The 27314-nt window shown below is 36.3% G+C and overlaps 6 protein-coding genes across 11 annotated transcripts; 2 read left to right on the top strand and 4 right to left on the bottom strand.

Annotated features, from left to right (window-relative positions):
• LOC105159498 lies at positions 169-1201 on the top strand. 2 transcript variants are annotated; one of them, XM_011076576.2, is made up of 3 exons: positions 169-565; positions 721-909; positions 999-1201. In XM_011076576.2, the coding sequence occupies exons 1-3, from the start codon at positions 329-331 to the stop codon at positions 1137-1139; spliced, it is 567 nt and encodes a 188-aa protein (XP_011074878.1). In that variant the 5' UTR covers positions 169-328; the 3' UTR covers positions 1140-1201. The 2 variants fall into 2 exon arrangements, with proteins under 2 accessions (XP_011074878.1, XP_011074879.1); XM_011076577.2 differs by having other exon boundaries at positions 1036-1201.
• On the bottom strand, positions 1444-4548 carry LOC105159499. Of its 3 annotated transcripts, none has more exons than XM_011076579.2 (2): positions 4305-4548; positions 1444-2767 (listed from the first exon to the last, which is right to left on the bottom strand). In XM_011076579.2, exon 2 carries the CDS (start codon positions 2738-2740, stop codon positions 1763-1765), a length of 978 nt encoding a protein of 325 aa, XP_011074881.1. In that variant the 5' UTR covers positions 2741-2767; positions 4305-4548; the 3' UTR covers positions 1444-1762. The 3 variants fall into 3 exon arrangements, with proteins under 3 accessions (XP_011074881.1, XP_011074880.1, XP_020548229.1); XM_011076578.2 differs by having other exon boundaries at positions 1444-2772; XM_020692570.1 differs by having other exon boundaries at positions 1444-2772; positions 4420-4547.
• LOC105159501 (mitogen-activated protein kinase kinase kinase 1) lies at positions 5093-12148 on the bottom strand. 3 transcript variants are annotated; one of them, XM_020692593.1, is made up of 10 exons: positions 11873-12146; positions 10680-11774; positions 9877-9961; positions 9668-9730; positions 9347-9504; positions 7912-7984; positions 7721-7780; positions 6870-6974; positions 5860-6090; positions 5093-5470 (listed from the first exon to the last, which is right to left on the bottom strand). In XM_020692593.1, the coding sequence occupies exons 2-9, from the start codon at positions 11750-11752 to the stop codon at positions 5878-5880; spliced, it is 1830 nt and encodes a 609-aa protein (XP_020548252.1). In that variant the 5' UTR covers positions 11753-11774; positions 11873-12146; the 3' UTR covers positions 5093-5470; positions 5860-5877. The 3 variants fall into 3 exon arrangements, with proteins under 3 accessions (XP_020548252.1, XP_011074882.1, XP_020548253.1); XM_011076580.2 differs by having other exon boundaries at positions 10680-12145; XM_020692594.1 differs by lacking the exon at positions 5860-6090 and having other exon boundaries at positions 10680-12148.
• On the top strand, positions 16045-20316 carry LOC105159502. The gene is made up of 5 exons (XM_011076581.2): positions 16045-17137; positions 17283-18028; positions 18112-18201; positions 18535-19311; positions 19697-20316. Exons 1-5 carry the CDS (start codon positions 17050-17052, stop codon positions 19826-19828), a joined length of 1833 nt encoding a protein of 610 aa, XP_011074883.1. The 5' UTR covers positions 16045-17049; the 3' UTR covers positions 19829-20316.
• Positions 20690-22342, bottom strand: LOC105159503 (transmembrane protein 50 homolog). The gene is made up of 4 exons (XM_011076582.2): positions 22024-22342; positions 21831-21918; positions 21207-21359; positions 20690-20922 (listed from the first exon to the last, which is right to left on the bottom strand). Exons 1-4 carry the CDS (start codon positions 22154-22156, stop codon positions 20889-20891), a joined length of 408 nt encoding a protein of 135 aa, XP_011074884.1. The 5' UTR covers positions 22157-22342; the 3' UTR covers positions 20690-20888.
• Positions 23354-24375, bottom strand: LOC105159504 (glycine-rich cell wall structural protein 1.0). Its single transcript, XM_011076584.2, has one exon. It carries the CDS (start codon positions 24357-24359, stop codon positions 23571-23573), a length of 789 nt encoding a protein of 262 aa, XP_011074886.1. The 5' UTR covers positions 24360-24375; the 3' UTR covers positions 23354-23570.

The following is a 27314-nucleotide window of genomic DNA, read 5'->3' on the forward strand; positions in this document are numbered from 1 at the left end:
ATAAATGGTTAACAGCATTTATAGCTCCAATTTAAAATTTCAGTGCCAAAAACATGACATGGCTTTCATAATACAGTTAAATAATAATTTCCATGATTAATAGTGAAGTGAAATAACTCTTTTAGAGGGAGTGGGAGTTTTAATAATTTTGGCTAGTTCAAATCTTGTTGCCGAAAATGTAGGCCTAAGTATAGCATCATCATCTAGAACTGAAGAACCCCATGAACGCCTGCTGCCTGCATCTATCTTTCTTCTCCAAAAATTTATCAAGCTCAAGAACAACCAAAGAAATTCATCATATTATATGTACACAAATTGAGGAAAAGGGATGCGAAATAACAAAGGGGTCATCATCAATGTCTATACTGAATCATCAAGAAACCTCCGACCAGATCGAAATATTCATCCCAACAAGAACATCAATGCTAATTTGTTATCTTCTAATAATAATCCTCGCCTAGGCTACGACCGTCGGGCACGGCTCCTTGCCTATGCTCAGGAACTCAGGCATGCCAATGCACAAGATGTAGAACGGCCCTTCAAGAACTCAACCCCAAGACATAAGGTAAGCTGACAATCTCTATTTTTATGCACTAGTTTAGTAGTACGTACGGTATGGATGTGACTTTGGGTGGCAAATGGGGCTGAGTTCAAAATGGTTGATCAGAGTACACATGATGTTTATCATACTCATAATATCCAGTGTGAAACTTGGAACAGAAAAGGAGATGGTCACTTCCTGCACAGAAGATGATCAGAGTATTGCTTTCGAGGTTTGATGGGGTAAAAAGGAAATGGAAATACGGGAGCATCGTTACAGAGGAATACTACAGTGATCCTGAAGGATCAAGCAATCAAGAAAGGATGAGTAGCAGAAAGCCAAGAAGAAGACATGATTCTCATTTTTGTGTAAGACTACTAGTACATATATATAAATAAATATATATTCACGCTCAATTCTGCTTTCTTTTAGTAAAGTTGTTTTTTCTATTCTGCAGATTTATATGATTTCTTATAGTCTGCGATTTCATGCAGAAGAGACTGCGGTGTTTCTGGAAGAAGATCTCCAGTGTCTGGCAATGCCAAAATGGAAAATGTTGATTCATTTGGCAGAAATGTTTTTGATTCTCACTCGGTGATTTTTGTTCAGATGCGTTTACCATCTTGCAGATATTGATAGCCCCATTGGGATTTCTTTCAACCCCATTTATTGTTTTTTTATTAACAGCCGCAAACAGTTTTGACATAATAATTCCTCAATTTCCAATATACTTTTTTTCTTTAATCTTTAAAATAAGTTCCCAAGTCATTTAAGGTTGATTTCAACAGAAACCGGTGTCTTGTAAAACGAAAGGAAGAAATCGAAAATGCGGTGGATTAATTATCGAAAAATGCAGCCACCATCTTCTTCTGGGGACTAAACAAGAAACTTAGATTGTCACATACAGAAATCCTCCAAGGATGCAAACTTAAAGTGCAAATAATGACCCAATCCATATAATCATGGATTAACAGTTCTGTGCTAATCATTCCTAGAACATCCATATAATCATGGATGGACAATTTTTTACTAATCATTCCTAGACCTACAGAATCATAATTCAAAGAGTCTTGGAAAATCATGCCCCCCTAAGCGTGGCTGTACACAAAACAGTATCAAATCGCTGAAATACTTAACAGTTCACTTAAAATGTAGTAAAAGTTTGCAGCTCATCAAGCAGATCTTTTTGGGGGGGTGGATCTACCCAAATCACCAACTCCGTTATCTGCCTCCTCTAAACCGCCCCGCCTGTCTTGCAAACAAAAATCTTGCATGAGGGCGTGCAATTCGGGAAACATTACGTCTTATGCTTCTAGATGCAACTGCAGCTCGAGCACGCAGCCTGCGTAAATATTCCTCGTTGAAAGAGTCATAATCCCCTTCGAAACTATCGGCAGAGAAACGGGGGCCATTCCAGCTCCCACCATAAGCCGGAAACCTGAAGATCGCATTCTCCAAAAAGTCATCCTCGTCATAATCTCTAGAAATGCCAGGATCATTCCTCTCTATTACATAGTCACCAATGACAATTGCCCCCGGCATAGTAGATCGGATGGTGCTAAACACATCACTAAGATCTCTCTCATTCTCAAGCTTTTTCCATTTCTCTGCATGTGAAGGATCAACATCTCGAGGGCGTGCAAGAGGGTGCTCCAACTTTACATGTTTTTTCATCTCTTTGTAGGTTCCAATGAACGAACAATTATCCTGCATGCAGGTTCTTTTCTTTGTGTTAAGGTACCGACGAGCAGGTTCTACCACAGTCCAGCCTTTGACCTGCCCACGACAAAGTGGGCACAGAAGCTCAGGCGTTTCACTCTTGCCACCAGGCCAACCTGATTCTTCTGAGAAATCCATATTGTCCACTGACCCTCGCCATGATTCCGTGCTCGGGTTAGAAGTAACCTTAGTGTAGGCCTTCCTGTACTGTTCAAGACAGTTAGAAAACCGATGGCTAGTTGCACACATGTAAGGACGACAGCCTTTGTCATATGAGGAACAAAGCAAGAGGACGGCATTGTGGGGAAAGTCCATGCAGACCGAGCATATGGCATCTTCCCACTCTTTCTTTTCTGATGCTCTCATTTGCCGCTTCTCATGGTGGGCATGCCGAGTGACCTTCTTACAACAAGATGATATCTTATGCAGGCAAGCTCGATGGCTACGAGAGTCAGTTTCTCGCTGGAGGGAGTTTGCCATTTGCTCAAGCTAACCCTAAAGAAACCCCTGTCCTACCACCAAAAAGAAGAATGGATAAGGGAAAAAATCAGACAAGAATGAAGTATGAATGATGTTTGACTAATATACATCTCAATAAGAAAGTTGACAAAAGATCCTTACATGTGAACAGCAATTTTCACAAAGAAACTCCATGTTGTTAGCAGCATTTGTTGATGGTTAATTTTTCAATAATTCATCCAATCGATTTACATTCAGCAGCACAAACACTGGATTAAATCTCATATGGCTATCTATTTTAACTTTTTTAAAAAAAAAGAACACATTAAGTGACACTTCATCTTGAGTGTCACCCTTCTATTTCACCTTCTTTTCCCTCAACTGGATAAGAATGGACAGTTCCACTCTTAATTATTATCTTTTTCATCTTCTTATGAGCGTTGGCTTAGTCGAAAGAAGATTTCTTTCATACAGAGATCAAAATCTCAGGATTCACTCTTCTCATTAAACTGTTTAGGCAAGGGGCCTCTAAACACAGGAATGAAGATGCAACCAATGGAGAAATACTACTGCAATATTTCCCTATCTTGCATAACAACCATAAAATCCTAAGCCCTTTCAGAGAAAATGCCCCTATACATACTAATATTTAACACTATAGATTATTGTAAGTTGTAATCTAAAGTTTTATCACCCAACACAAATGGAAGAATGAAGGAAAAAGGAGAAAAAAGTATACAAAGCATAAGGAGGTGGAGGGGCACAAAATGCAAATCTTGTAGTATAAGACCATTAGACTGCTCCAATGCACCCAACTCCGCTCACCCCCCCAGCCAAAGAAAACAGGAAAAAAATGCACCCTATGTCACGGCCACGTTCCGAAAATCTAAGTAACAAACAACTACAAGACCAACAATTCTTTACTCTTATGTAATTCTATATTATGCTAATCACAAACAACACATCTTTGCTAACACACGCAAAGCACTCAAGCTGCCAAGAAGGAAACACAGACAAAAACAAAACACAGCACTTCATATAAAATACGCCACAAATGAGCTACAGCTGGACAGCTACATGAATTCTTCATGCTATGGCATCTCTTGACATCCAGTACTAAGCATTTCTCAGTCTTTCTGTCTTTTTAAGGCACAATTGATCGCATCAAACAAGACCATTTTATACTTTCACTCGCTGTAGCTCCATTTTCTCACAAACTTCACTTTACTAATTTCTTAAACATATGCACCCGCATATTCACATGGTGAACGTAGTATACCTCAATGCTATCCCCCCCCAACCCCCATTACACAGACTTTCCTAGGTTCTCAGCAAATTGCACCAATCATAAATTCAAAAACAAATAGAGAAGCCACCCGCTCCCTCCCCCAGAGGGGAAAAAAAAAACCATTAAATCATAATCAGTAAAATAAACGCTTCCGCAATTTAGTAAATAGCTCTCCATTTATTTCCATTGGTCTTCAAATATCTGGAAAAATTATCCATTTCCAGCACACGTACACTACCACGTCGATATCAAATTGCAAAACCTCCAAAAAATTAAATAAGGGAAATTCGGGTTTACCTGAAATCGAAGAAATAAGAAGAAGGGATGTGGGTCGCAGCTCTTTTTTTTATGATAAATCAATAAAGAAAAAACAATGGGATTTTAAAGGGTTGCGAGGGAAGAGAGGCAATACCCTCTTTTCTCTGTCACACGCGCGCACACAGTAGTTAAGTAGGCATATTACGAGAATATATGTATGTATACATGGAATCGAAGGGTCAGATCTTGAACGAATATGTGGGAGTGGGAATGGGAATGGTAGGGCGTGTGTTTAAATACCGACATTCTCACCACATTGTGATGACATATGTTTTATGTGACGATATTAATTAGCTTATTACATGTGTGTTTGTGGTTATTGGAAAGTTATCGATGATAAATTATGTGAATTTCAGCCAAATTGATTATAATTATATATATAAAGAAAAAAAAAAGTATACCATTTTATAACCTTTGTTAAGTGATTTCACTTAATTCGGACTTAAAATAGAATTTTCGTTTGCAATAAAATTTAATAATAATAAAGTTGGAAAATTACCCATTCACTACATCTACGTATTCTTAGTTCCGGACTCCTTTGCAAAATTCAAGAAGAAAAATGAAGAAATTGCTCTTAAAACACTTTGTCACTTGTGGAGAGTTTTAACGACTCATCTGGAACAGAGAGAATATAGTTGGAGAAGTCTGAAGAACTTTCAAGAGTCAAAAATGAGCTTCAACCAATTACCTTACCATACATACATATATATGTGGATGGATGTTGTCACGCATTCATTCCACTGTAATTTTCAGTCTGAGATCTTATATGGGAGAAATACAGAATTTACCGGGTCAGGAACAAATTAGCATCTTACATCAAACTGTTACACTAACAGCATGAAGGAAAATATATACAGTTAACATTTGGAGTTTGATCTACATACCCCATCCCAGATGGAATAAATGAGAAGATCACATAACATGATACAACAATCATGGTGATACAAGAAGGTGCTTTGGAAGGAAAAATCCAAGCAGCACATGAGAGAAATAATACAAAAGGAGTTCCTTCTCCCACCAGAAATCACTCAAAAAGAAAATTCTCAAAATCAATGAAGAATGGAAAATCTCAGTCTTCTATTCACAAAACAATGTGTGATCCGCATGTTTAGTATACACACCGTGGTTCAGGGTAGATTTAACACCTGCACTCAGAAGGAAGAAACAGTGAGAAAGAGCAGTCATACAGCATCTGTTATCGAGTGGTGTAAGATATGGGTAATCATATGCTATTGTAAAGCATTTTGCCTGTAATGTATAGTGGCTTGCTTATAATTTACTGTTCTTTTTCGCCATTTTGATTGTGGATGTGCAAAGGAGAGATTCAAATATTGCAAGTCAAAGTAAGAAAAGGAGCTGGATAGGTATCACAAAATGTCCACAGCAAATTTGCAGGAAAGAACAAAACTTTCAGGTGGATGAGTTCGAGCAATATCATTCATGCACAAGGCTTCTAACTAAAAGAAGAAAACAGTGAGGCAGTGACACAAGGTATACTGGAACCTAGAACTTCAAGAACAGATTCTTTGCTTACCACACTTAAAAACATTGCTTAAAGCTGCCTGCCAAGAAAGTGAGGAGACATAGTGCCTGAAGATGATGGAAGCGGTCGCTTCAAAAAGGGATGGTCCATGAGCTGAGCAGCTGTCGGCCGTAAACTTGGGTCAACTTGTAGACATTTAAGTACGAAATCCCGTGCGTCGCTGGAAAGAGAATCGGGAATAAGTGGTCTCTCACCCTTTCCTATCCTATACAATGCGGCCATCTGTAATATGAGAGAGGATACACTGTCACACTCCAGAAAATCCACTCGAGTTGCATTGTTGTTAGGGACATCCACCCAAAATTCAGTATGGATCACTTGTGAAAACCCATCCATCAGGATATCATAAATTTGACTATTATGAAAAGAGTAATCGCTGTCCAAAGTAGTTAACTGAGAAGTGAGAACTAAACTTCAAGTTACAAAACTTAGTCGAACATCTTATATCTATCCATAAATTTACTCCTACTATGGGATTATTTTGAACTGAAGAAATTATGATATCTGCGTTCACAAGATAAATATCATAAGATGGAAATTCTGACTTATAGAAATGATATATTTATGAGATTTCCCCTTCACAGTTTTCCTATACTAGTATCTCTTCTCATGTGGGGGTTCATCCACCAGATATTTTAACAGTCCAAAATAACATTGGGACGGTAACATTCAGGTACTGCAGATGATGTAAATAGAAAATTAGCAGCAGATCCTGCAGAGATTAGCTCTCAGGGTAGAAGCTGATATTTGGATTAGTTTCCATGATTGGTACAATTTGTGGCTGGCATTTAGGCGGATGCCTAGTGTATTGTACCTATGACCCATTGGTCCTAAGTTCCAAATAAAAAATGCAATTATTTAGGGCCAGATGAAACTCTACAATTAAGGATCAAAAGATCACAAAAAAAATTATTGCATACAGAGATTATAAGAAATAATCTCAAAGGAAGAACCTGTCAAGTCATTCAGAAAGTTTAAAGCAGCAAGATGCTTTTACTTACACATTCCAGATGGGAGTATGGAAAACGCCTGGTTAACATCTCCAAGACCGTGCATCCAAGACTCCATATGTCTGCAGCAGGCCCATACCACTGGCTCCGGACAACCTGCAGACTCAGAGATTGATCATGAGTAAAATACCGCACCATAAAGTTTTATTAATATACCCCCCCCCCCTCCATGCGCACAGAGAAAGAAAGAAATGGTCATGCTCACAACATAAGATTACATATTAAATATGCAGGGAACACAAGGATGACAAAATGTTTCCATGGCACTCCACCAAATGCAATTTATTATTTTCAAAGATGAGCGTTTCAGCAAGCATCTCTTGGCATGGACAAAGTCTGATCCAAAACTTTGGCAAGCTAAGTGATTTTACAAATAAAGGAATTTTGCAGAGATCACAACCGAGCTCAAAACGCTTGGACCAGATTTCATAAGAAAATCAGAGGAATTGGGATTTGAGTGAGGAAAAGATAACAAACAACTTGCTGGAAAATTTTATGATTACGATTGAGATCCAACTTCTTCCGCTCCTTTTGTCCAGTTTTGGCTGGAAAAGCCGAAAAAAGAACTGGTCGTTCTAGTGAATCTATGAACTTACAACTAAATCTCACTATCATAACAACAATATGGGCCGACTTCAGTGCTTCCACCGTCTTGATCAAGTAATTACAGATTGCACGCAGAGTTGCCTTTCTTGCTAGTTAGATCATTCGGTAGATCATTTCATTCTTTTTCAGGAAGCAGTCACCTCATTCTCAGGAGAATAGAGAACTCCAGTTTCAATTAGGTTATTTCACACAGCTTAAACATGGTACTTTCTGATACAAAAGAGGGTAGGGCAAACCTCAGGAGCCATCCAGAATGCAGTCCCCTTGCAGGCATGCACATCGTTCAACTTGGTGGCCTGCATTAAAATGAATTAATCATAAAATGTTGAGTATAACGACAATGGAAATTTATGGCAAACCATTTTCAATCCCATGAATGAATTTTGAACAGAAAAGGAGAAAAACTAGAGAGAATAAAGGTTTAAACCTTTGCAAGGCCAAAATCCGCAAGTTTCACCAAACCATTTGTGTGCACCAATATATTTGCACATTTGATATCTCTGTAATAGACAAGTGAGATAAAAATAAGAACTTCAACATCACTTGGTACATAAGGAAAGCCATTCATTTTTCCATATGAATGTGCAACTCACTCTAGTAAATTAAAAACCTGAAGGATCCATCAAAGTGAAATCAACAAACAAATTTGTTTTGCTTCACCATGTATGTAAACGTTTTATCTCTTAGCTTTCAACTGACATGGAAAGTTTGTAGAATCATCTTGTTCATTATTTATTTTTTCCAGATAAGTTTAGACTACAATAATATAGCAACATAAACACCTTAATATGAGCAGGCTCCAGGTTATACAAATTTGAAATGTTATCCTGCTTCACCGAATTTATATTGGTTATAATCTTGAACTCTGAACAGATGGCACCATGTTATACACAAAGTGCCTCCATTTTGAGAAGAGTTTTCCATTAACCCAAGCACAAGTACATTCCATTTTGGAAAGAGTTTTCCATTAACCCAAGCACTCAACACAAGTACTCCAAAGATACAATAGAAGCTATGCCCTATATGGTCAGACTCTTCCATAAATGTGAGAAATGAAGTGGACCCTAAGATAGGGGTGTCAAACTTATCAAATATTTTGCATCACCCATAAATAATACATCAAATCAAAGATGATTTAAGTTATTCCATTACTTTATCCCCCACCCCCCACCCCCAACCCCCAACCCCCCCAAAAAAAAAGAAAAGAAAATATGGATGTCCATTTTGCACCATTGTTTAGACATAGGATTAAGATCGCATTTCAAAGGAAGCATCATTTGGCTCAAGAACAAATCAAACACGAACATAGACACAAAAACAACAAACACTAAAAAGGGGCATGAGTTGGTTTGCACGAATACAGGTGGAAAGAGTACAACACCAGAAGAAAGTATGCAGATTTCGGATACTTAAACAAAATATAGTAGACTAGATTTATAGAAACAAAGTTCCCAACAAAATTATGTAGTCTGTGCCCTTTTTCTAATGTTGGCATCTGTTCTAAATAAGATAAGGTTGGAAGCCCACTTTAGCAGAGGAAAAGGTTACTGATGAAGAAAATAACATAAAGAATAAGTAGCGTCACAAATAACACAAGGATATAACAAAAACATATATGTAGAGAGAAACCAAAAAATAGCTTGAAAGAGTTATGAGTGGCAAGAAATAAAAATGGAACAATGTCATAATCAAAACCATCAGAAAAGCATATAGCACGCATAGACTGAACACAACATGAATAACTGTGATGGTGTGATCTAATATCAAAAGATCTGTTCGGATGCAAGTGAATCTTCTGGTGCAATAATCAAAACTGATGAAAACCAGAAAAACATAGAACACCAAAAAGTCTGGTTAATAACCTGTGTATCACCCCTCTATCATGCAGATATTTCAAACCATGTAAAATCTGCCTTGTGTAAGCAGATACTTGTGGAACTCGGAGCTCATATTTCTGGTAAAGGCTCAAAAGGGAGCCTTTGGTGACTAGCTCAAGAAAAATATAGAGATGTGATTCATCCTACAAAAAAGAACAAAAACAAATAGCAAATTTTCCACTGTTAGCAAGAGAAGAAAAATGAAGAAGAGGTTGCAGAGATGATAACATGCAGAATCTAACATGCACATGAGAAATTTAAAGAAGGAAAAAACACTAAAACCTAGATTGAATTGACTCGCAATACCTTGTTTGTGCCATAATACCGGACAATGTTCTCATGTTGAAACTGACTCAGAAGAGCAATTTCCTGAACAGACACAGAGAAAACAGAAGATCAAAAAGATCAGGGAGTTCGGAACGAACAATAAGCAATTTGACACCAGTCAATCGTCACACAGCGTATATCTGGAAACATAATGTTACATGAGCGACAAACATCATTATCAAAGCTACCTGTTCAAGTTGGACAATACGTTGCTTTCCCTCATCCCCTTGATCCAGCAAAGATACTTCCTTCACAGCAAAAAAGAACCCATCACTGCAGCAAAGAAAACAATAAAGTTAAGGGAACACATTAAATATGATTTATTATCTTCTAGATCAAGCTTCCATCATTTTATACAAGGTATCTCAGAGACATGCAAGTTGTAAGTAAACTATTTTCAAGTGGATTGCAAAATAAGAGATTAAATTTCATCAAGAAGTCCATCTCAAGATATTCATTATCCAGCAACAATGAATTGCAGAAAAGTACGTCAAAATCAACAGAAAACTGAGAAAAGGAAAACATAAAAAGGATCCAGGGGATCATCTCTTTCTTAAAGCTGCAGTTATGGTCCCTGTTCTCTCCTCTTCGTTCTGCAAAATAACTAAAATAATATCCCCTTCTCAGACAATTGGTGTCCCTCTATTTCTCTTGATATCTTTCAACTCTTGGAATGGTCTCCAGAATAAAAATTATTGCCAAAGCACATGAAGAAAGCTTGCACAGATCTTTTCACCAAGTTTTTGTCTCTTTTCAATTCAGGATAATTTCAGGATTTTCTGAAACTAAACCCATCAGCTAATTCCATAATTAGTAGATAAGAAAGTCTACACCTGAATAATAATATCATTTAAGTCGCCTATGCATACAAAGGACCATAACATTTTATGTCAAACATACAATGCGAAAAAACTACATTTGGCTCCATACTCAAATTAACAATGCAAGTCTGCATTGACAACCAATAAAATATATAATTAGTAGCACTTACTCAGCAATTCCTTCATACACAGATCCAAATGATCCACGACCCAAAAGGTCACCCTTCTGCCAATCCTCAATAATGTGTCTATATTTCCCATTAGGTGAAATACTCGATGTCGGTTCTGTTGTGGTACTTGAAGAATCATCATCGTTCGAACTTGTGGTAAAAGAACATGAATCCAACAGCACACAGTTCTCTTCCCTCATTAACACTCTTCTCCTTGTACCTTCCTCATGCTCACTCCTATTCTGACCACTTTCCTCGGTCCTTCCCCCATCCTCATCCAAATAAAACCCTCTTGTGAACCTTGAAACACATGTATCAGTGCCCTGTGCAAATCCTCTTGATGCATTCAAACTGGAGGACTCCTTATCTGCCATGGGTAACGCCATCAAAGATGGCGCCACCAGAACTGGTGGGCGGACACCTTTAATACCATTTCCACGTAATTCACTGGATTTGCCACTTACTTTATCACTAAGAAATACCTGAGCTACACTTACAGAATCCCCTAATCTCTTTGATAGCTCATTAACACCAGTACCAAGAACATCAACCCTACTTGTCTCCCTGTAACCAAAATCAGGACTGTCCTCAAACTTCTTATTATCTACATGACTAATATTATCAAAACCCTTGATTTCCGGATTAATTACATCAACCACCAAATTACTACCACTAGCTCCAGAACATTTAACAACATCATCACAATCATCCTCGGATTTCTGATAAAGTATGGGCTCCAATTTCTGAGTAAACTCGACAGGAGCAGAAGCTGATCTCACCTTCATCGCTTCATATTCCTCCAGTGGTATAGCGAAATCATCAATCCCAGAAAACCCTAAGGTGTTGCAGATAATCTCGAATTCTCCATCGCTCCCATCGATACGAAAGCTAGTCTTGCCGCCGTACAAATCCAGGGAGCGCGTGCGTAGAGATTCCTCCGATGAGTACGATGATGATGAAGCTGAAGTAGAAGGAGAGAACTCATAGTTGATGTTCTTGGCGGCGTTGCGCCGGTCGAGCCTCTTTGGCTTGGCGCCTTGGGGACTGGAGCTGGAGCTGGAGCTGGGATCCATCCGACTCTTGCGGCGGTCCGAACTATTGAATAAGATTTTTGGTAAGCGATGCATTGTGCTTATGGAAAGCAAAACCCATGAATCGGTTAAGAAAAACACTCAGCTCATTTCAGTGCTCACATTCCTGAGCTTGTTTGTCGTTTCTAGTGCTACTACTTTCCCAAATCTTGGAGAATTCCGTCGTGTCTGAGCTTCTGACAGGTGCTTCGGAGCATGAATTTCACTTTTTGCTGTGTGTGTGTATGTGTGTGTGTGTGTGTGTGTGTGGTGAGAGAGAGAGAGAGAGAGATATATGAGGTAGAAAGAAAGGAGACGACAAAGACTAGTAAAACGCCGTCGTGGAGAGGAAGAGAGTAATAGGATATTATTGGGGGACATGGAGGAAACGCGGTGCCGAATTCGAGAAATGACTGCGAAAAGGGGTTTCTATTTTGGCTACCTCCTTCAATAACTCCCCATTTTACCCTTTTTTTGTTAAACAAAAAAAATATATAAGAATCATAATTTATATTCTTTATTTCAATTAGGCGATTTGATGGAGTTCATAGAGATACACAATGTGGGTGCGTTGATGGTTCGAGATGTGCACCAAAGGATTTTTAGTATATAATTACCTATTTCTGTTAGCACTTGTGCGCTTTATTGCTTATGTCGGATTCATTGACATGTCAAGAAAACCGTTTAGATTAAGCAATATGTATTGTACTATTATACTTCTTTTACTTAATGAAATTTACCTTTACTAAGATACAATCAGATTTTAAAATAACAAATTCAATCATTCAATTAGATCACTGTAAGGACTACAACATTACAGAGTTCTAAATATGTTTTCATAAACTCTATGATCATTATTTTTTTCGGAAGAAATGGTCTATGATTATAAATCACCATTTCAAATTCACTCTAAACACATGTTTCGTCTCGAACTAAAATGTTATTTCGTATAAATTCAGCGTAATATATCTTTTTACAATGATTGAGAGCTTATTTATAGTGCTCCAAGCATTAGATACATGGGGTGTAAAGTCGTTTATAACCCTGCATTAATTATCTATTTGTGAATAAAATTCTCTTGTTAAGACTAATCCAGTAAATACATACAATTCTTGTTGGAGTGATTTTTTTGATTTGTTATTTTATTTTATTTTTTTCTCATTTAAAAAGAAGAAAATGCAATAATTTGAAATAAAAATTAGTAGACATATGTGTTGACAATATAGGGTGCATGGTCTAACTACGACAACTTCTAAAATCACATTTAGATATTTATCATTTGGTCCATCATAATAGTCAACGGTTTGAAAATACAAACACATTATTCATTTTTCAAACAATGTAGAAGCACAATCATTCTTTTTAAGGCTACAAATTATAATTAGGAAAAAAGAAAATTTTTCATCCTATAATTTTGGTTTGAATTTATTTTGATCATTTATCTTTCGAAATATTAGATTCAGTATTTTATCTATTAATTTTGCGTCTAATTTATGACTTTTTTGTCATTGTGATGATAAAGATTAATAATCCATTCTGATGCTCTAAATGTAGTATAAACAAATTTAAATTACAAGACTAAAACTGAAATGAATAAATTTAAATTAAAATTAATAACATGCAAACTTAAAAGATTAAAAAATTACAAGACTATGATCAATAATATTTTTTAATATGAATAAATTATGTATATAATATAATTTGTTTGATATAATTTATTATTTCATACTTTTTGTGCCTTATTTCTATTTGTTATTAAAAAATAGTTTGCTAATAGCCAATTTATGATGTCACTGAAGTACGTAAGCATTGGATTCCCCTTAGGTCAGCTTATTTTATAACAATTTTTTCTGCATAAATTGAGGTGACCTATTTCCACGTGTATAAAGTATCTTATCCACCTTGTTTGTTTTCAATAAAAATATATTAAGACCATCAATTTATTTGAATAAGTTTTATAAGTAATTATTTTAAGTTCAAGTTTTAATCAATATTTAAAAACGAAAACTACAAATCAAATCAAATTTTTTTGTTGATATAATAAAAGGGAGTTATAGGTTGTTCCCACCTACTACTAAGCCAGACAGGGTAAAGGCCTTTTGAGATTCTCCTACTGATAGAAAAAATTTTCATTATGTTTGTTTTCATTTTTAAATTATCTCCGAAACGAGTCAAAATATATCCAATATTTAATATCATTTAAAAATACCTTATGTATGTATTTTTGACTGTTTTAGCATAAATACATATATATATATAAATATATATGAAAAAGACATGATTTGACAATGAATAGTATTTTTTGTATCCCAAAACACAACATTAAACATATAATACTTATTTTAAATTATCTCCAAAAACAAATCTAGACATACATACTATCTCTAACACACACTTATTTATTGTTGTTTTTATCTCTATATCTCTACAAAACACTCAGAAAATGAATCCAAACACTATGCTTGATTTCGGTAAAGTCTTCTGCTTCTTAGCCTAGCCCAACCCCTAATTTCCTTTAAAATGAATACCGATCTGAAATCAAAAATGAAAATTCTCGTATTGAATGTTAGAAAACGTGAGCGGCCAGTGCTGTACCGACATTGGGGTGCAAAAGCATGGGGAGCGAACAGGACTTTTTATTTTTATTCTTATTCTTGTAGTTGGTCATATGCTCTTAACTCGTAATATTTACTTATTTAATTCGATTATTCAATTGACGGTCAGAAAAACATATTAATCTATTTCGACAGTGCAAGTGAATTTTAGAGTAGATTACACCGGATTTTTTTTTTAAATTTGTATAATTACAAATATTTTTATATTATTTGAAAAATTATAAACATCTCTTGAAATTAAGGACTGTCTAACAAATACCTTTTACAATAGATTCTTATGTGGGCTTGATTTTACTTGTAATTTTTTAAACAATAAGGGCTATTTGTTATTACGATAAATTTTTTTAAAAATCTAAATTTAGCTACAATGATTGTGGTTGATAACATCGATCACATAGACCGCTCCTATCTCCTGTTCAGAAAGATAGCGAATGACTTAATCCATTTCTAAAAAATCGAATTTCATTAACAACCTTTCTTACCTTCTCTCCATGCTCTCGGTCAGTCCATTCATATCTATATAGTCATGTGTAGTGTTGTTAGGAAGGAAAACTCCCCTTCTTATGAATGTTGAAAGAAATTCCATATCCTATGGTAAGTACTGAATCGAACTATCGGCTAGAACGAAGAGACCGTCTTACGCCTTAGGTCCTTATCTTTCTCGATGCGAATCCCTTGTAATTCTCCCTTTAACACCAACGGTAGATAGGAACTTAATTGTCTCACAACGTTCTAAACCCAACTCACGTAACAATTAAATTGACGAACAACTGAACCCTTGGGACCTTCTTCAACCCCAGGATGTGATGAGTCGACAACGAGGTGCCAAACGACTCAGTCGATAAGAGCTCTTGGGAATCATTAGCCTGTTATCCCCGGCGTACCTTTGATCCGTTGAGCTAGAGCCCTTCCACACGAGACTCCCGGATTACTATGGCTGACTTTCATCTCTGTTCGAATTTACTCTAAATTTTATTATTGATAGATACGTTGCGCCAATAAATAAAATATGATTTGATTAATTAAGTCAAAGTCAAAATATTTGTTTGGTAGAGCTATTTTTACATTTAATTAAATGCTAATTGTACTTATTTAAATAGATAAAATTAATTATTAATCAATAAACTAAACGTGAGCGCTCAAAAAGAAATTAAACAAAATTAAATTGCAGGGGGAGGTTTTTTCAGTGTCGTTACTCCGAAACAGAAACACTTTATTATATGAAAAACCCGCTTTGTTTGGTTTTATGTTTTCGCTTTTTTCATGATAAGATAAAACAAATTCAATGTTTGTTTTTGTATTTTTACACCTTATTTTGTATTTTTTTTTAATTTTTCAACTTTCTAAATATAATACATATATATACACTTATATATATATTTTAAAAGAGACATAATTTGACAATAAATAGTGATTTTTGTCTCCAAAAAATACAATATTAAACATACAATATTTTTATATATACATATTTATATATAAAAGATATATAAAAAAAATATGATCTGATAATGAACAGTCATTTTTGTCTCTCAAGTCCCAACATCAAACCTACACCAATTATTTTAAAATATTTTAAATTACCTCAAAATACAAATCCAAATATATAATTTATTTTCAACACACACTTATTTATTTCTATTTTTCTCACTCTATCTCCAAAACACAAAACACAACAATCAAACTACAAATCCAAACACTACCCCTGTATTCTCTCAGCTCTCTGTATATGCCCTAATATTTAACACATATTTCTCTCTGCATTCCCACCACCAAATCTCTGTACATAAATCTCTCTCAAATTCGCCCCCTGCATTTTTCTTCTTGCAATCTGGAAATTTATACGCACATGCAATATAATATTCGAGTATTTTTCCCCAAGCAAGTTTAGAAAATCGCCGGAAGTATATATACTACAGGTATATCATATATGTATGTTTTCATCTATTGGTAGTGTGGCGGTTTTAGGAGCGTTTAGGGTGTTCCTGGATCCCCTTTTTATGGTTACTCTATTTGAGGTAGGGCTACTCGTCTTCCATTGACTGCTCGTTTGGTCTAGATTGTTGCGGACGTGTATCGGTTTATTTCTGCGTAGGAAGTTGGTTATTTCTGTGTGTTTGATTGTTGTGGCAGAACCCTAGTACGTCAGGGGATTTTAGTTCGAAGGGTTGGAGTTTACTTCTTTGAGTAATGAGCGAAAAGTTGGTTACTTCTGTGTGTTCGCTGTGTACTGGAGTTTGCTTCTGGGTTTTTAGTTTGTGATGGGGTGATACTTGAAGAGAGGAAAGTGTTCGGTTCTAGGATTTTGATTGTGCTGTTGGACTAAAAAGAGATTCTGTTAAGCGGGTTTGGGTGAAGGATGAAGGAGAGCCAGGATTTTTCTTGTATTGGTTGATTCGGAGATCCTCTGGATGGAAAAATTGCGGAAAAGTTAAAAAACGAAAATCCCCTTACGTGAAGGAGTTGAGTGCTACTCACTGTTTCGGACATCATAGAAAGATTTTGATTTGTGGGACTGGTGAAAAGCTTGGGATTTATAGTTTCTGTTGCATCATTAGGGCAATGGGTTGATGTTTGTGTATAGAGCTCATCAATCATGCAACCGAATGCATTGGGATAAAGGAGGGTGTTTGACTGCAGCATTTTCAGCTTTGACCCTCTATAGTAATTAGATCATGTCCAGTACAGATGGAAAGAACTGAACATGCGCTAGTTCCTGGATGGTTAAAATGTACAGGAAATGTTGCTGTAGGTGGCACCTCAGCCCACCACTCAGGTAGCATTACTCTCTTGTGCTTCTACTCATCTATGAATAGCGATCCCTAGTTTATTTGTTTTCTTTTTCCTTTGTGTGCGTCTGTATAATTTTGTTCTTCTCTTAAAGTTGGTAGAAGGTGATTTTTGGTGCCTTTTTATGGTAGATATTTCTTCTTCCATGCACTCAACCCGAAGTCGGTCAATTAGGAGCAACAGTGAGAAAGATAACCCATGGTTTCTGCACAGAAATTCATCATCCGGTTCTGGGCAGAATCCAAGTAGTAATGGATCCTCAAAGCATCCATATAGTAGTTTCACAAGGAGTCATCGCGACAGAAACCATGATAGAGAGAAGGAGAAGTCTCTTTCAGAAGATATTTGGGAGCATTACTCTTCAGACCCCTTTGCAAGCATATCAACTAGTAGAATTGAGAGGAGTGCCTTTAAGCATTCTCAATCACTTGTTTCCAGAAAAGCTTGTGAAGTCTTGCCCCGCTGGGTAGAGGACTCAAGAAACAGCATCAGCAGTCAGAGTTGCTGTAATAGTGTGCTTTCTGTGGGAAGTAATAGTAGTGGCATTCAGAAGCCTATTTTTGAAAAGGATTTTCCATCACTTGGAACTGAGGAGAAGCTAGATATGACTGGAATTAGGAGAGTCTTGTCTCCTGGTTTGACTTCGTCTGTTCAGAGTTTGCCCATTGGCAAGTCAGTGTTTCAGGGTGGTGAGAAATGGACTTCTGCTTTAGCAGAGGTTCCCGCTATTCTTGCCGACGATGGCATGGACCACTCTTATTTTCAACAGAATGTCTCTAGGTTTCCAACTTCTGCATCTGGAACCTCTTGTACAGCAGGTTTGAACATGGCTGAGGCATTGTCACAGCCTCCGGCCCAAGTTCGTACTGCATCCCAGGTAAATAATTGTGGAAGTCGTTCTGTGTTCATGAAGCAATGAACCAGGGCTGATCTTAATACTCTCTTTAATACATCCTGCAGCTACCTGATAAGATTCAGAGGCTTGAGGAATTGGCTATAAAGCAGTCCAAACAATTAATTCCAGTGACACCATCGATGCCTAAACCCTCGGTAAAACAGTTATTATATGGCATACTTATTTATTGGTATTTCAGATGACTATACTTTTCTCTAGGCTCTGCTATTCCTTCCCGAATTCATTTTGTTGTTATGTGGATACCCTATGGTGGTTATTTCAGTGTCCTTATTTTGTTCCATATCTCCTGCTTTGGACCTAAATTATTTTATTTGAATCATGTTAATATTGTATCTAGAGCTGTCATTCCTGCCACTTAGCGGCTGCTTCCATGTGTGCTATAATGAGTTTGAACATACTTCAATATGTTTTAATAAGTGGAATAAATATGGAGCGCAAGTGAAGTTAGTTAAAATATTATTCTCCAGGGTTCTGGAGACAAATCAAAACAACCAAGGATTGCAGTCAGAAATGGTGAGATGATTGTGGCTTCCAAGGGTGTCAACCCTCAGTCCCATTCACCTCATCTTTCTAATCAGTCTCACATTGGACAAGTCAGATCTGATTTTCCAAGTTCCTTTCAGAAAGGGAAGTTTTTGGTTCTCAAACCAGGGCGTGAGAATGGTATCACCATTGTGACAAAGGATGCAGCTGTTTCAACTGGTGATGCCAATTGCAGAGTGCTTAATGGCCAATTACCCATGGCTCCATTGAGAACTGCATCGATGAGTCTAAACAATTCTATGGTTCCTGCTCTGGGAAACAAGGTTGGTGCCTTATCACTAAGTTCCAGATCTACTGTGGACAAGAGATCCTCTCAATCTCTGGCCCGAAGCAGAAGTGAATTTTTTAAGCTCATGAGGAGAAAAACCACACACAATGCTACAACCAGTCACTCAGATTCAAGTTTGGCTGTTTCATCTCCCACTGCACAGATATCTGGAGAAATAAATAAAGAAGGCCATACTCCCATACGTCCTCGCCATTTGGAGAATGGTACCCAGATGATCTGCAATGGAAATGGACATGACATTCCTCAGAATTCCCATAAATCTTCTGATGTCGGGGAGGACAACTCTTTTGTTAATGGAGCAATTTGTCCAGATGAAGAAGAGGCTGCATTTCTTCGCTCGCTTGGTTGGGAAGAAAATGGTGGGGAAGACGAAGGCCTCACGGAGGAAGAGATCAATGCCTTCTATCAAGAGGTGCGGGTTATTCATTCCAACTTATTCCTGACCAATTTTCAGTATTTAGGTTCTGCATAATGCTAGTTTCAAGTAGAAAACATTGTTGATAGAGCACCAATTTATCTTTTCATAGTCATAGCAAAGTAATCAAGGTAACATAAAAAGTTAGGGGGTTGGTGGCAGGGGGGAAGGGATGCTTGGCTCTATGAATCTCCTCTTGCGTACATGCAATCTTTCTCCAACAAGGTGGGATGAAATTAGGACTCTATTGTACCTTGCCGTCCCCAAGATAGATAGACTCCATTCTGCTAGCTAGTTCATGTCAACTTTTTTCTTCTTTGAGTTGATCATATTACTCAACAAAGTTGAATGCAGATTAATGTATTGTTGGTTTTTCTTACAGTACATGAATAGGCAGCCATCTTTGGAAGTGTGTGAAAGTCCTCGGCCAAAATGCTTGGCCTCTTCGGTATTTCAATATGCTATTCCTGGTATCGCATGTTCTGAATCAAGCTCCTCTGAGTCTGAAGCTTGACATCTAATTCACGCTGAATGTATCTGGGAATTCAATTTTGTTGGTGAGCGGTTGTCTTTTCTTTATATTTTGCTTTGACGAAGAGCTAAAATGATGACTGGTCCTTGGATGTCTATGGATAATAAAATACTGGCATCTGGGATTGATGCTGGCAGAAAAAGAGTTCGCTCAATACACTCGAAGATAGGTTAGGAATGCATGGATAGCATTACTGCTACTGCATCAACAGGTGCTCATCTTTTTGACGTACTTGGTCATTTTTCGTGGGATCTCACTTGAAGTGGGGAAGTATATTTGGTTCATTTTACACAGAGGTGAAAAAAAAGATGGAAAATGATAATTTAGTTTTACTTCTTATTTTCCTTTTGACTTTTATTCTTAACCCGTTAATTTAGCTTGTGTAAATCGATAGCTTCGTTCAATATTTTGAGAGAGACAGACTCTGGCATTTCAAATAACAAGGTAGCTAGAGTGTATTAAGAGTTCTAGATTCTGAACTTATTTCTCGTGATGCTGTTGAATAAGCTAATTTCAGGTGATAGCCCAATTTGCCGCCTCCGTGCATTGTTCATTTGTCCTGCTGTATTTTGGTTGTGGGATAGGTAGATAATACCAGTTTACCGGTGTTTGTGTAGTGTAGCAAAGTGGTACCAGCCTAGGTTTGTTGCTTTTAGTCTTTTTAACAGTGAACCTTTTAGGAATTTCCATGTCGATGCCCATGTAGACTGGAACTTACATCATTTTTGAAATAGTTGCTCCTAAAACTTATCAACTGATAGCACATTCCAGAATTAGTTCCCAAAATCACTTCAGACAGAGATGTTAGATAAGTGACGGTGGTGGTGGAGCTGTGACTCATCATGCATAAAACCCCTGGGTCACAATAAAAAAAACGCAAAATTAATGCCTTCCCAAAGCGATTTACAGCCACTTACACTTGTTCACAATAAACAAATGTCAACTCGACTTCTGTGCCAGCAGAATAACAACGCACAACGACACGTTTGGATGACCCAAAGAACTTCAATTCACCAGTACGAGATGTTTGGCTCATGCTAGATCATTCCGAGTGAGATATCCAATAAATCAGGCCACTGCCAAGAGGAGGGATTAAAAATCATCTTCATAGTCAATGGAAATGAGATCTGGTAATGGCATCTAGTTCAGTTTTTAAACTAGTGTGGCCAACTTTCTTGCCTTACTTACAGAGGAAGGCAGAATTTCACATGAACTTATAAAATATAGAACCAAAAGCAAACCCCCCTTCAAGAACAATAATAATTTGTAATTTAACTGCAATATGAGCATCACTGCTTGGATTATGGAGATCCGCAATCCCCTTTCAACTATGAAGTTAGAAGTAGAGCAAGCTATTTACCTGATTAGCACAAACACACATTGAAGGACACCTGCAACTCCGGTCCATGCCGAAGGACCAGATTTTACCAGTGTATCTTGTATCAACAAGCCGACGGAAGCAGCTAACGAGACAAAGGACACAACATATGCTATGAAAAGCCAGAGTTTCAACCTGCAAATCGAGAAACTAAAATAGCTTAACAAATGTGTAATCTCCTCATTTAACAGCATAAAATAGGAGGAACATGGTAAGATAATGCAACAGGAGCTCGCGAATTCAAAGATATCATAATAATGCTTATTTCACTTATAATTTGACAGATTAATCCAATATACATATACCAATCTATATAAGAATTTGACCTTTTCCTTTCATCAGTTTATTTCCTAAAATTAGACGTGTCTGCTAAAACTGCTAACAAGACAAAGGAGTTAGCTCATCTACAACAGAGAAAATTAAAATCTTGGTTACAGATCACTGTAAAATTCCACACATGATGATCATATTTTTATTATCAACAAAATTTCCAACTTTTCGTCCCAAAGGAATTCCACAAGCAAAGCGTCTCAACTATCTTATAGAAACTAACAATAATTAACATAATAAATGGAACTTTAGAAAGAAAAAAATAATGATATTAACCTCCATTCACCATCTTCATACGGTGAGTAGTCAATATCCTCTTTCCTCACGCAATTGAACATCAAAGCAGACAGAGACGCGAAAATCCCTACCAAAGACAGAGAAGGACGTCAAAACATAAACCCACCAGAAAGAGAAAAAAAAAAAAAGAAAGCAAAAACTAAAACAATAAGCATAATTTGCAGAGGAATACCAGGGAGGTAGTGAACGAATGGGACTTGGACGGAGCTGCAGACGATGGCGTCCACCCAAAACCACCAGCCGGCACCGAATACCGCGCCTGCGACGCCGGGTCCGAAGATTGCCAACAGCTCCGCCAAATTCATTTTATGTAACTTTTACTTCCCGACAGCAAGAATTTAGATAATTCTGATCTGTCCGATTATCGATTAGCGGCGACCACAAGCAACTTGGAAGAGACTATCGACAGATTTAAGTCTTTCCGGAACTTGGGTGTTTTTTTCCTACTTCTCTTCCTCACGCAATAATAATGGGATAAAAGAAATGCTTTTGCTTTTTGCCTCACTAATAGTTAATCTTCACTTAAGTAGTTAAAACACCAGTTACAACAATTAACCCTGCTCCAAAAACATAAACTCTAATTAACTACTCTGTCTGTCTGGTATGTCGTCATTATGTCTATATAATAAATAATTTTTTATATTCTAAAATATATTATTTATTTATATTAATATTAAAAAAATACCATTCATACTTATAAATCATGGTAATAATAGCAGCATATCGATTTTTTATGAAGTCAAAAATACACTTCAATTAATAATATAACTAATTTATTGGGGTTACGTAAGCTGATGCTTTCTTTCTTGACAACTTTTGTTGGATTGACTAACTAATTTTAATATATTAATTAGGCCTATCCCAATGGGTAAAATTATTAAAATTTTATAATTTTAGAAATTATGAGTCCGAACTTCGTAATATGTATGGGTTATTATTTCTATCGCATATTAGGTGTTAAGTGGTTGTTTTTACTTCATAATATGTATTATCTATTGTAATAGAATGCGTTGGTTAGATTTAAATTAATAAATATTATTGATCAGAATATAATAGTTGTTTCTACTGTATATGTAGCAGTTATTATCTACTGTAATGATAAGTGTTGATTAGATTGTATTTAATAGATGTTATTAATCAGGATATGATGGTTGTAATTATTTACTGAAGTAGTAGGCGTTCATTAGCTTTAATTTAATATATATTATTGATGAGGGTATGATGATTGTAATAATCATTGTTAGATATTAATATTTGACATGAATGATTGTAATTAATTTATTTCAATTAATAATAATTTATCGCTCTCACTTTAAAAAAAAGAAAAGAAAGAGACTAACTAATTTTATCCAATTATCTTACATCAATTCTCATATCAAATATATAACAAGTAAGAAATTAATTTGGAAAGAGTAAGTATGTTAGGGGATATAATATATGGTATTTAGTATTGTGGGGTGTGTGGATATATAGTGAAATAATTAGGGGAAAAGAGAGAGATGTTAATAGGATGAGAAATAAGCAAATGTTGGTATGATTGAGAGCAGATGAGTGATCTGATACACTTGCACTTTCATATTGCATATTTGCATTTGCATGTACTACCTCTTTTAACTCAAACATTCTTCACTTTTACTTTATATTATTCTTAGTACTACCATTTTTATATATATCAATTATGTGGATTATCCATTTTCTTGTTGGCAAGCACTAGTACTTCTACGGTGCGTATCCGCCGTGACCACCGCCTTCCCCCGCGCCGTACCCTTCACCATGCCCACCGCCCGCTGCTCCACCTCCGCCACCACCCCCTCCTCCTTCTCCTCCCCCATAAGCTCCTCCAGATCCACCATGACCCCCCCCTGCACCACCACCGGCGCCTCCACCACTACCGTATCCAGCGCCTTCCGATCCTCCAGCGGATCCACCCCCACCTCCACCGCCGTGACCTCCTCCACCACCATATCCTCCATTACTACCACCAAAGCCACCTCCACTGCCTCCTCCTTCACCTCCTCCATATCCACCAGCATGTCCTCCTCCCGCAGCAGAACCACCGCCTCCACCTCCACCTCCACCTCCACCTCCTCCGCCACCACCATTTGCACCACCACCTCCACCATAACCCGCGCCATGTCCTTCCCCACTACCACTTCCATACCCAGCACCATGGTCTCCCCCTTCAGCATAACCAGCTCCACCTCCATTGCCGCCTCCACCACCTCCACCACCAGCGCCATGGTCTCCACCAAACCCAGAGCCACTACCACTACCACCACCACTTCCAGCTCCACTAGCAGAGCCATGACCAACAACAGCTCCACCAGACCCTCCACCCTCGCCTCCCCCACCACCACCACCACCATTAATTCCCACACCAATTACGGCTCTGAAGCCATTAGGATAATAGGTATCATGAGTACCCTCCAAGAGAGTCCTAGCTGCCGAACATATAGCAACACACAACACCACAAAGAAAACTAGAGAAAGAAGTTTGTTTGCAGCCATGGGAATGGATAAATTGCAATATGTATGCATGGAGGGATGAGGTATTTATAGGGTGAAAAGCGCGTGCATGCATTGCACTGTGAAGTAGACGTCAAGAGATTAAGGGGTTTTGGCCCACAAAGTGCTCCACTGAACAATCACGCCGTACTGAGTAGTGATCTTCTGCTGTCTTCCACATTTGATTATATATCATCAACCTAATTAATTACCTATGCCATCACATAATTATTATCTAATAATGTTCTTAATTACAGTGGGAATTAAGTGATGATGATCATCATTTAATGAAGTAATGCAGTTTGTAGGATTGGCAGAAATGAATAATTAAGATGATGATGGATGGTATGAAGGAGCACTTTTTTCTTTTGAGTTATTAGGATATGTAATGATGGATGGAATTCCAAGTCATATAATAATAAAATGGATGAGTGGGTAGTGTGATTCTTTGTTGCCCTCATCACCATGACATTATATATACTTCACTAACCAACTCATCATCATCATCTATAAACCTACCTACTTCATGCATCTACCCTCTTCTGCTCAATTATGTCTTTAAGCAACATGGACCTGGACCCACTACTAATCTCAACTCCTCCTCTTATCAGAGCTTCACAATACCCCCAAATGCATCACTAATTCTCATCATACTCATCTCGGTTTCTCCCATTGATTTTGAATTTAATCTCATTTTTTCTTCTCTAACTTTAAAAATATTAACTAATACTTTCTTTTTTTTTATTTTTATATATATATTAAGAACCACGTGACATTTTCTGTTAAATATCTAATGAAAAGGTATCACTGGACCAAAAATGCTACTTATTTAAAGTTACAACAACATAAATGAGAATACCGTAATTAGTAGGACTAAAAGTGGAAAGACCCTAAGATACGGGACAAAAAATGTTATTTTTCAATCTTTTCTTGTTGAACATACAAAATTGTTATTAATTATCAATAGAAAAAAAGGTTTAATTATATTTACACCTCCTGATCTGTGATTTATTTATACAAATCATCCATGTCTTTTGTGTAATTAATATAGAAATCACTGGTAGCAGTCAAAAAACAGTAGTTTGTAGTAATGATATTGACATATTAGGCAGTGTGTATGTAATTTTCTAAAAAGTAGGGGTAGTTTGTGCAAATGAGTTGATATTTTAGTGGGTGTATGTGTAATTTTTTTTTAAAATAAGAATAATTTATATAATAGATATAGATGTAATTATACCAAAAAATAATAATTTTGTATGGTCTTGGTTATTATTATATCTAAGTATCACAATTGTGTTTTATGAATTAAAATTTAAGAGGTTGTAAGAGAAAATATATTTCATAAATGAAGTCTCTTAGAATTCATTTTTGGTTTGCCGAATACTTACAATGTTTGATTTCTTGAGGTCAATTAATCAAAAAATATATAGTTATGCTTTTATTCTATGTTTTTCTTTATCGTATTACTAAAATTAATTTCATTTATTTTAAAAATATATTGCAAGTCTTTGTCCTTTCTCCTCGCACTCGCACCTTACTCTTTATCTAATATTGACCCTCAGCTTTTTATGATTACTCCTTCTCTTATTTATATAAGAAAATATTTATATATATATCTTCCTCATCTATTTATTTTTTTCAATCATATTATGTTATTTTACTATAAATTGTTATTTTTTTTATACTTAATCATACATTCAATAAGTACACTAAATAATTTAACATAAAACTTGGACAAAACAAATTAATAATTACTCATTGGCAAAATTGTAATTTACCTACAACAAATTTAAGAAATAGGCAATTAGTCCACTTGTAAAAATAAAATAGCAATTTACCTCTTTCAATATTTAAAAACGATGCAAAATACCCCCTTTCATGCAAATGGTGTTGTGTACGTGTGAATTTTCTTTTCTTTTTTTTTTCCTTTTTTCTTTATTATTATAATTTTTTACAACAGTTGGATTTTATAAAATATAAATCAATGGCTCATACTTTATCTATAGTAATTTATGGTCCAGATCATATATTATTTGATCTATGGCCAATACTTGATCTTTTCAAAACAACGGTTGAAATTTAATCTCATATATATTATTTACATACAAAATTTAGAAAATATAAAAAATATAAATAATTAAAAATGAAAAAGAAAAAGGAAAAACGAAAAGCAAAAATGTGTCATCTTCCTCCCGCAGCCCCTCCCCCCCGGCTCCACCTCCGTGCCTCTGCCACCGCCTCCACATCGCCCCCTCGCCTTCACCTCCGCCTCTCCCTCTGCCCCCGCCTCTGCCTCCTGCTGCCACCCATTATTTTTTCTGTATTTTTTTTTAATTTTTAAATACTGTACATATACACACACGTGTATGTATATTTTATGTATTATTCATTATATAATTTTATAAGCTTATAATAAATTTGAGTTATTGATTTAATATCAAAATATAGATCGTTGATTTAAATCAGAAATGACATAGACTATCGATTTATTTATTAGATGTAGACCGTTGGTATATATAATACGATCTAACAATTTATGATTAAAGGTATAATAGTAATATTTTATCAAAAATAAAGTAAATTGCATCCAAAGAGCCCGCACAACACCATTAACGTGAAATGGGTATTTTGTATCTTTTTTAAATATTAATGAGGTAAATTATATTCTATTTTTCAAAAGAAACTAATTACCTATTTTTTGTACGACAGAAAGGTAAATTGCAATTTGCCTTTACTTATAATTTAGAATTTAAGCGTATGCATAGTGTGTGCTGCTCATCATTATCTATGATCAGTTTTTGATGGTTTTAGGATTAAAACAAATAAAAATTGAAATAGTGGACAGTTTTGGTAAATTCAAAAAGGTTGGGGGAGATTTTTAATATACAGAAACCTCAATGGAGTTCTATGCAAATAAAAAGAATAACGGATGACTCAAATAGTAATGAATATAATATT

This window comes from Sesamum indicum, linkage group LG3 (assembly GCF_000512975.1).
Source record: "Sesamum indicum cultivar Zhongzhi No. 13 linkage group LG3, S_indicum_v1.0, whole genome shotgun sequence".
NCBI lineage: Eukaryota > Viridiplantae > Streptophyta > Magnoliopsida > Lamiales > Pedaliaceae > Sesamum > Sesamum indicum.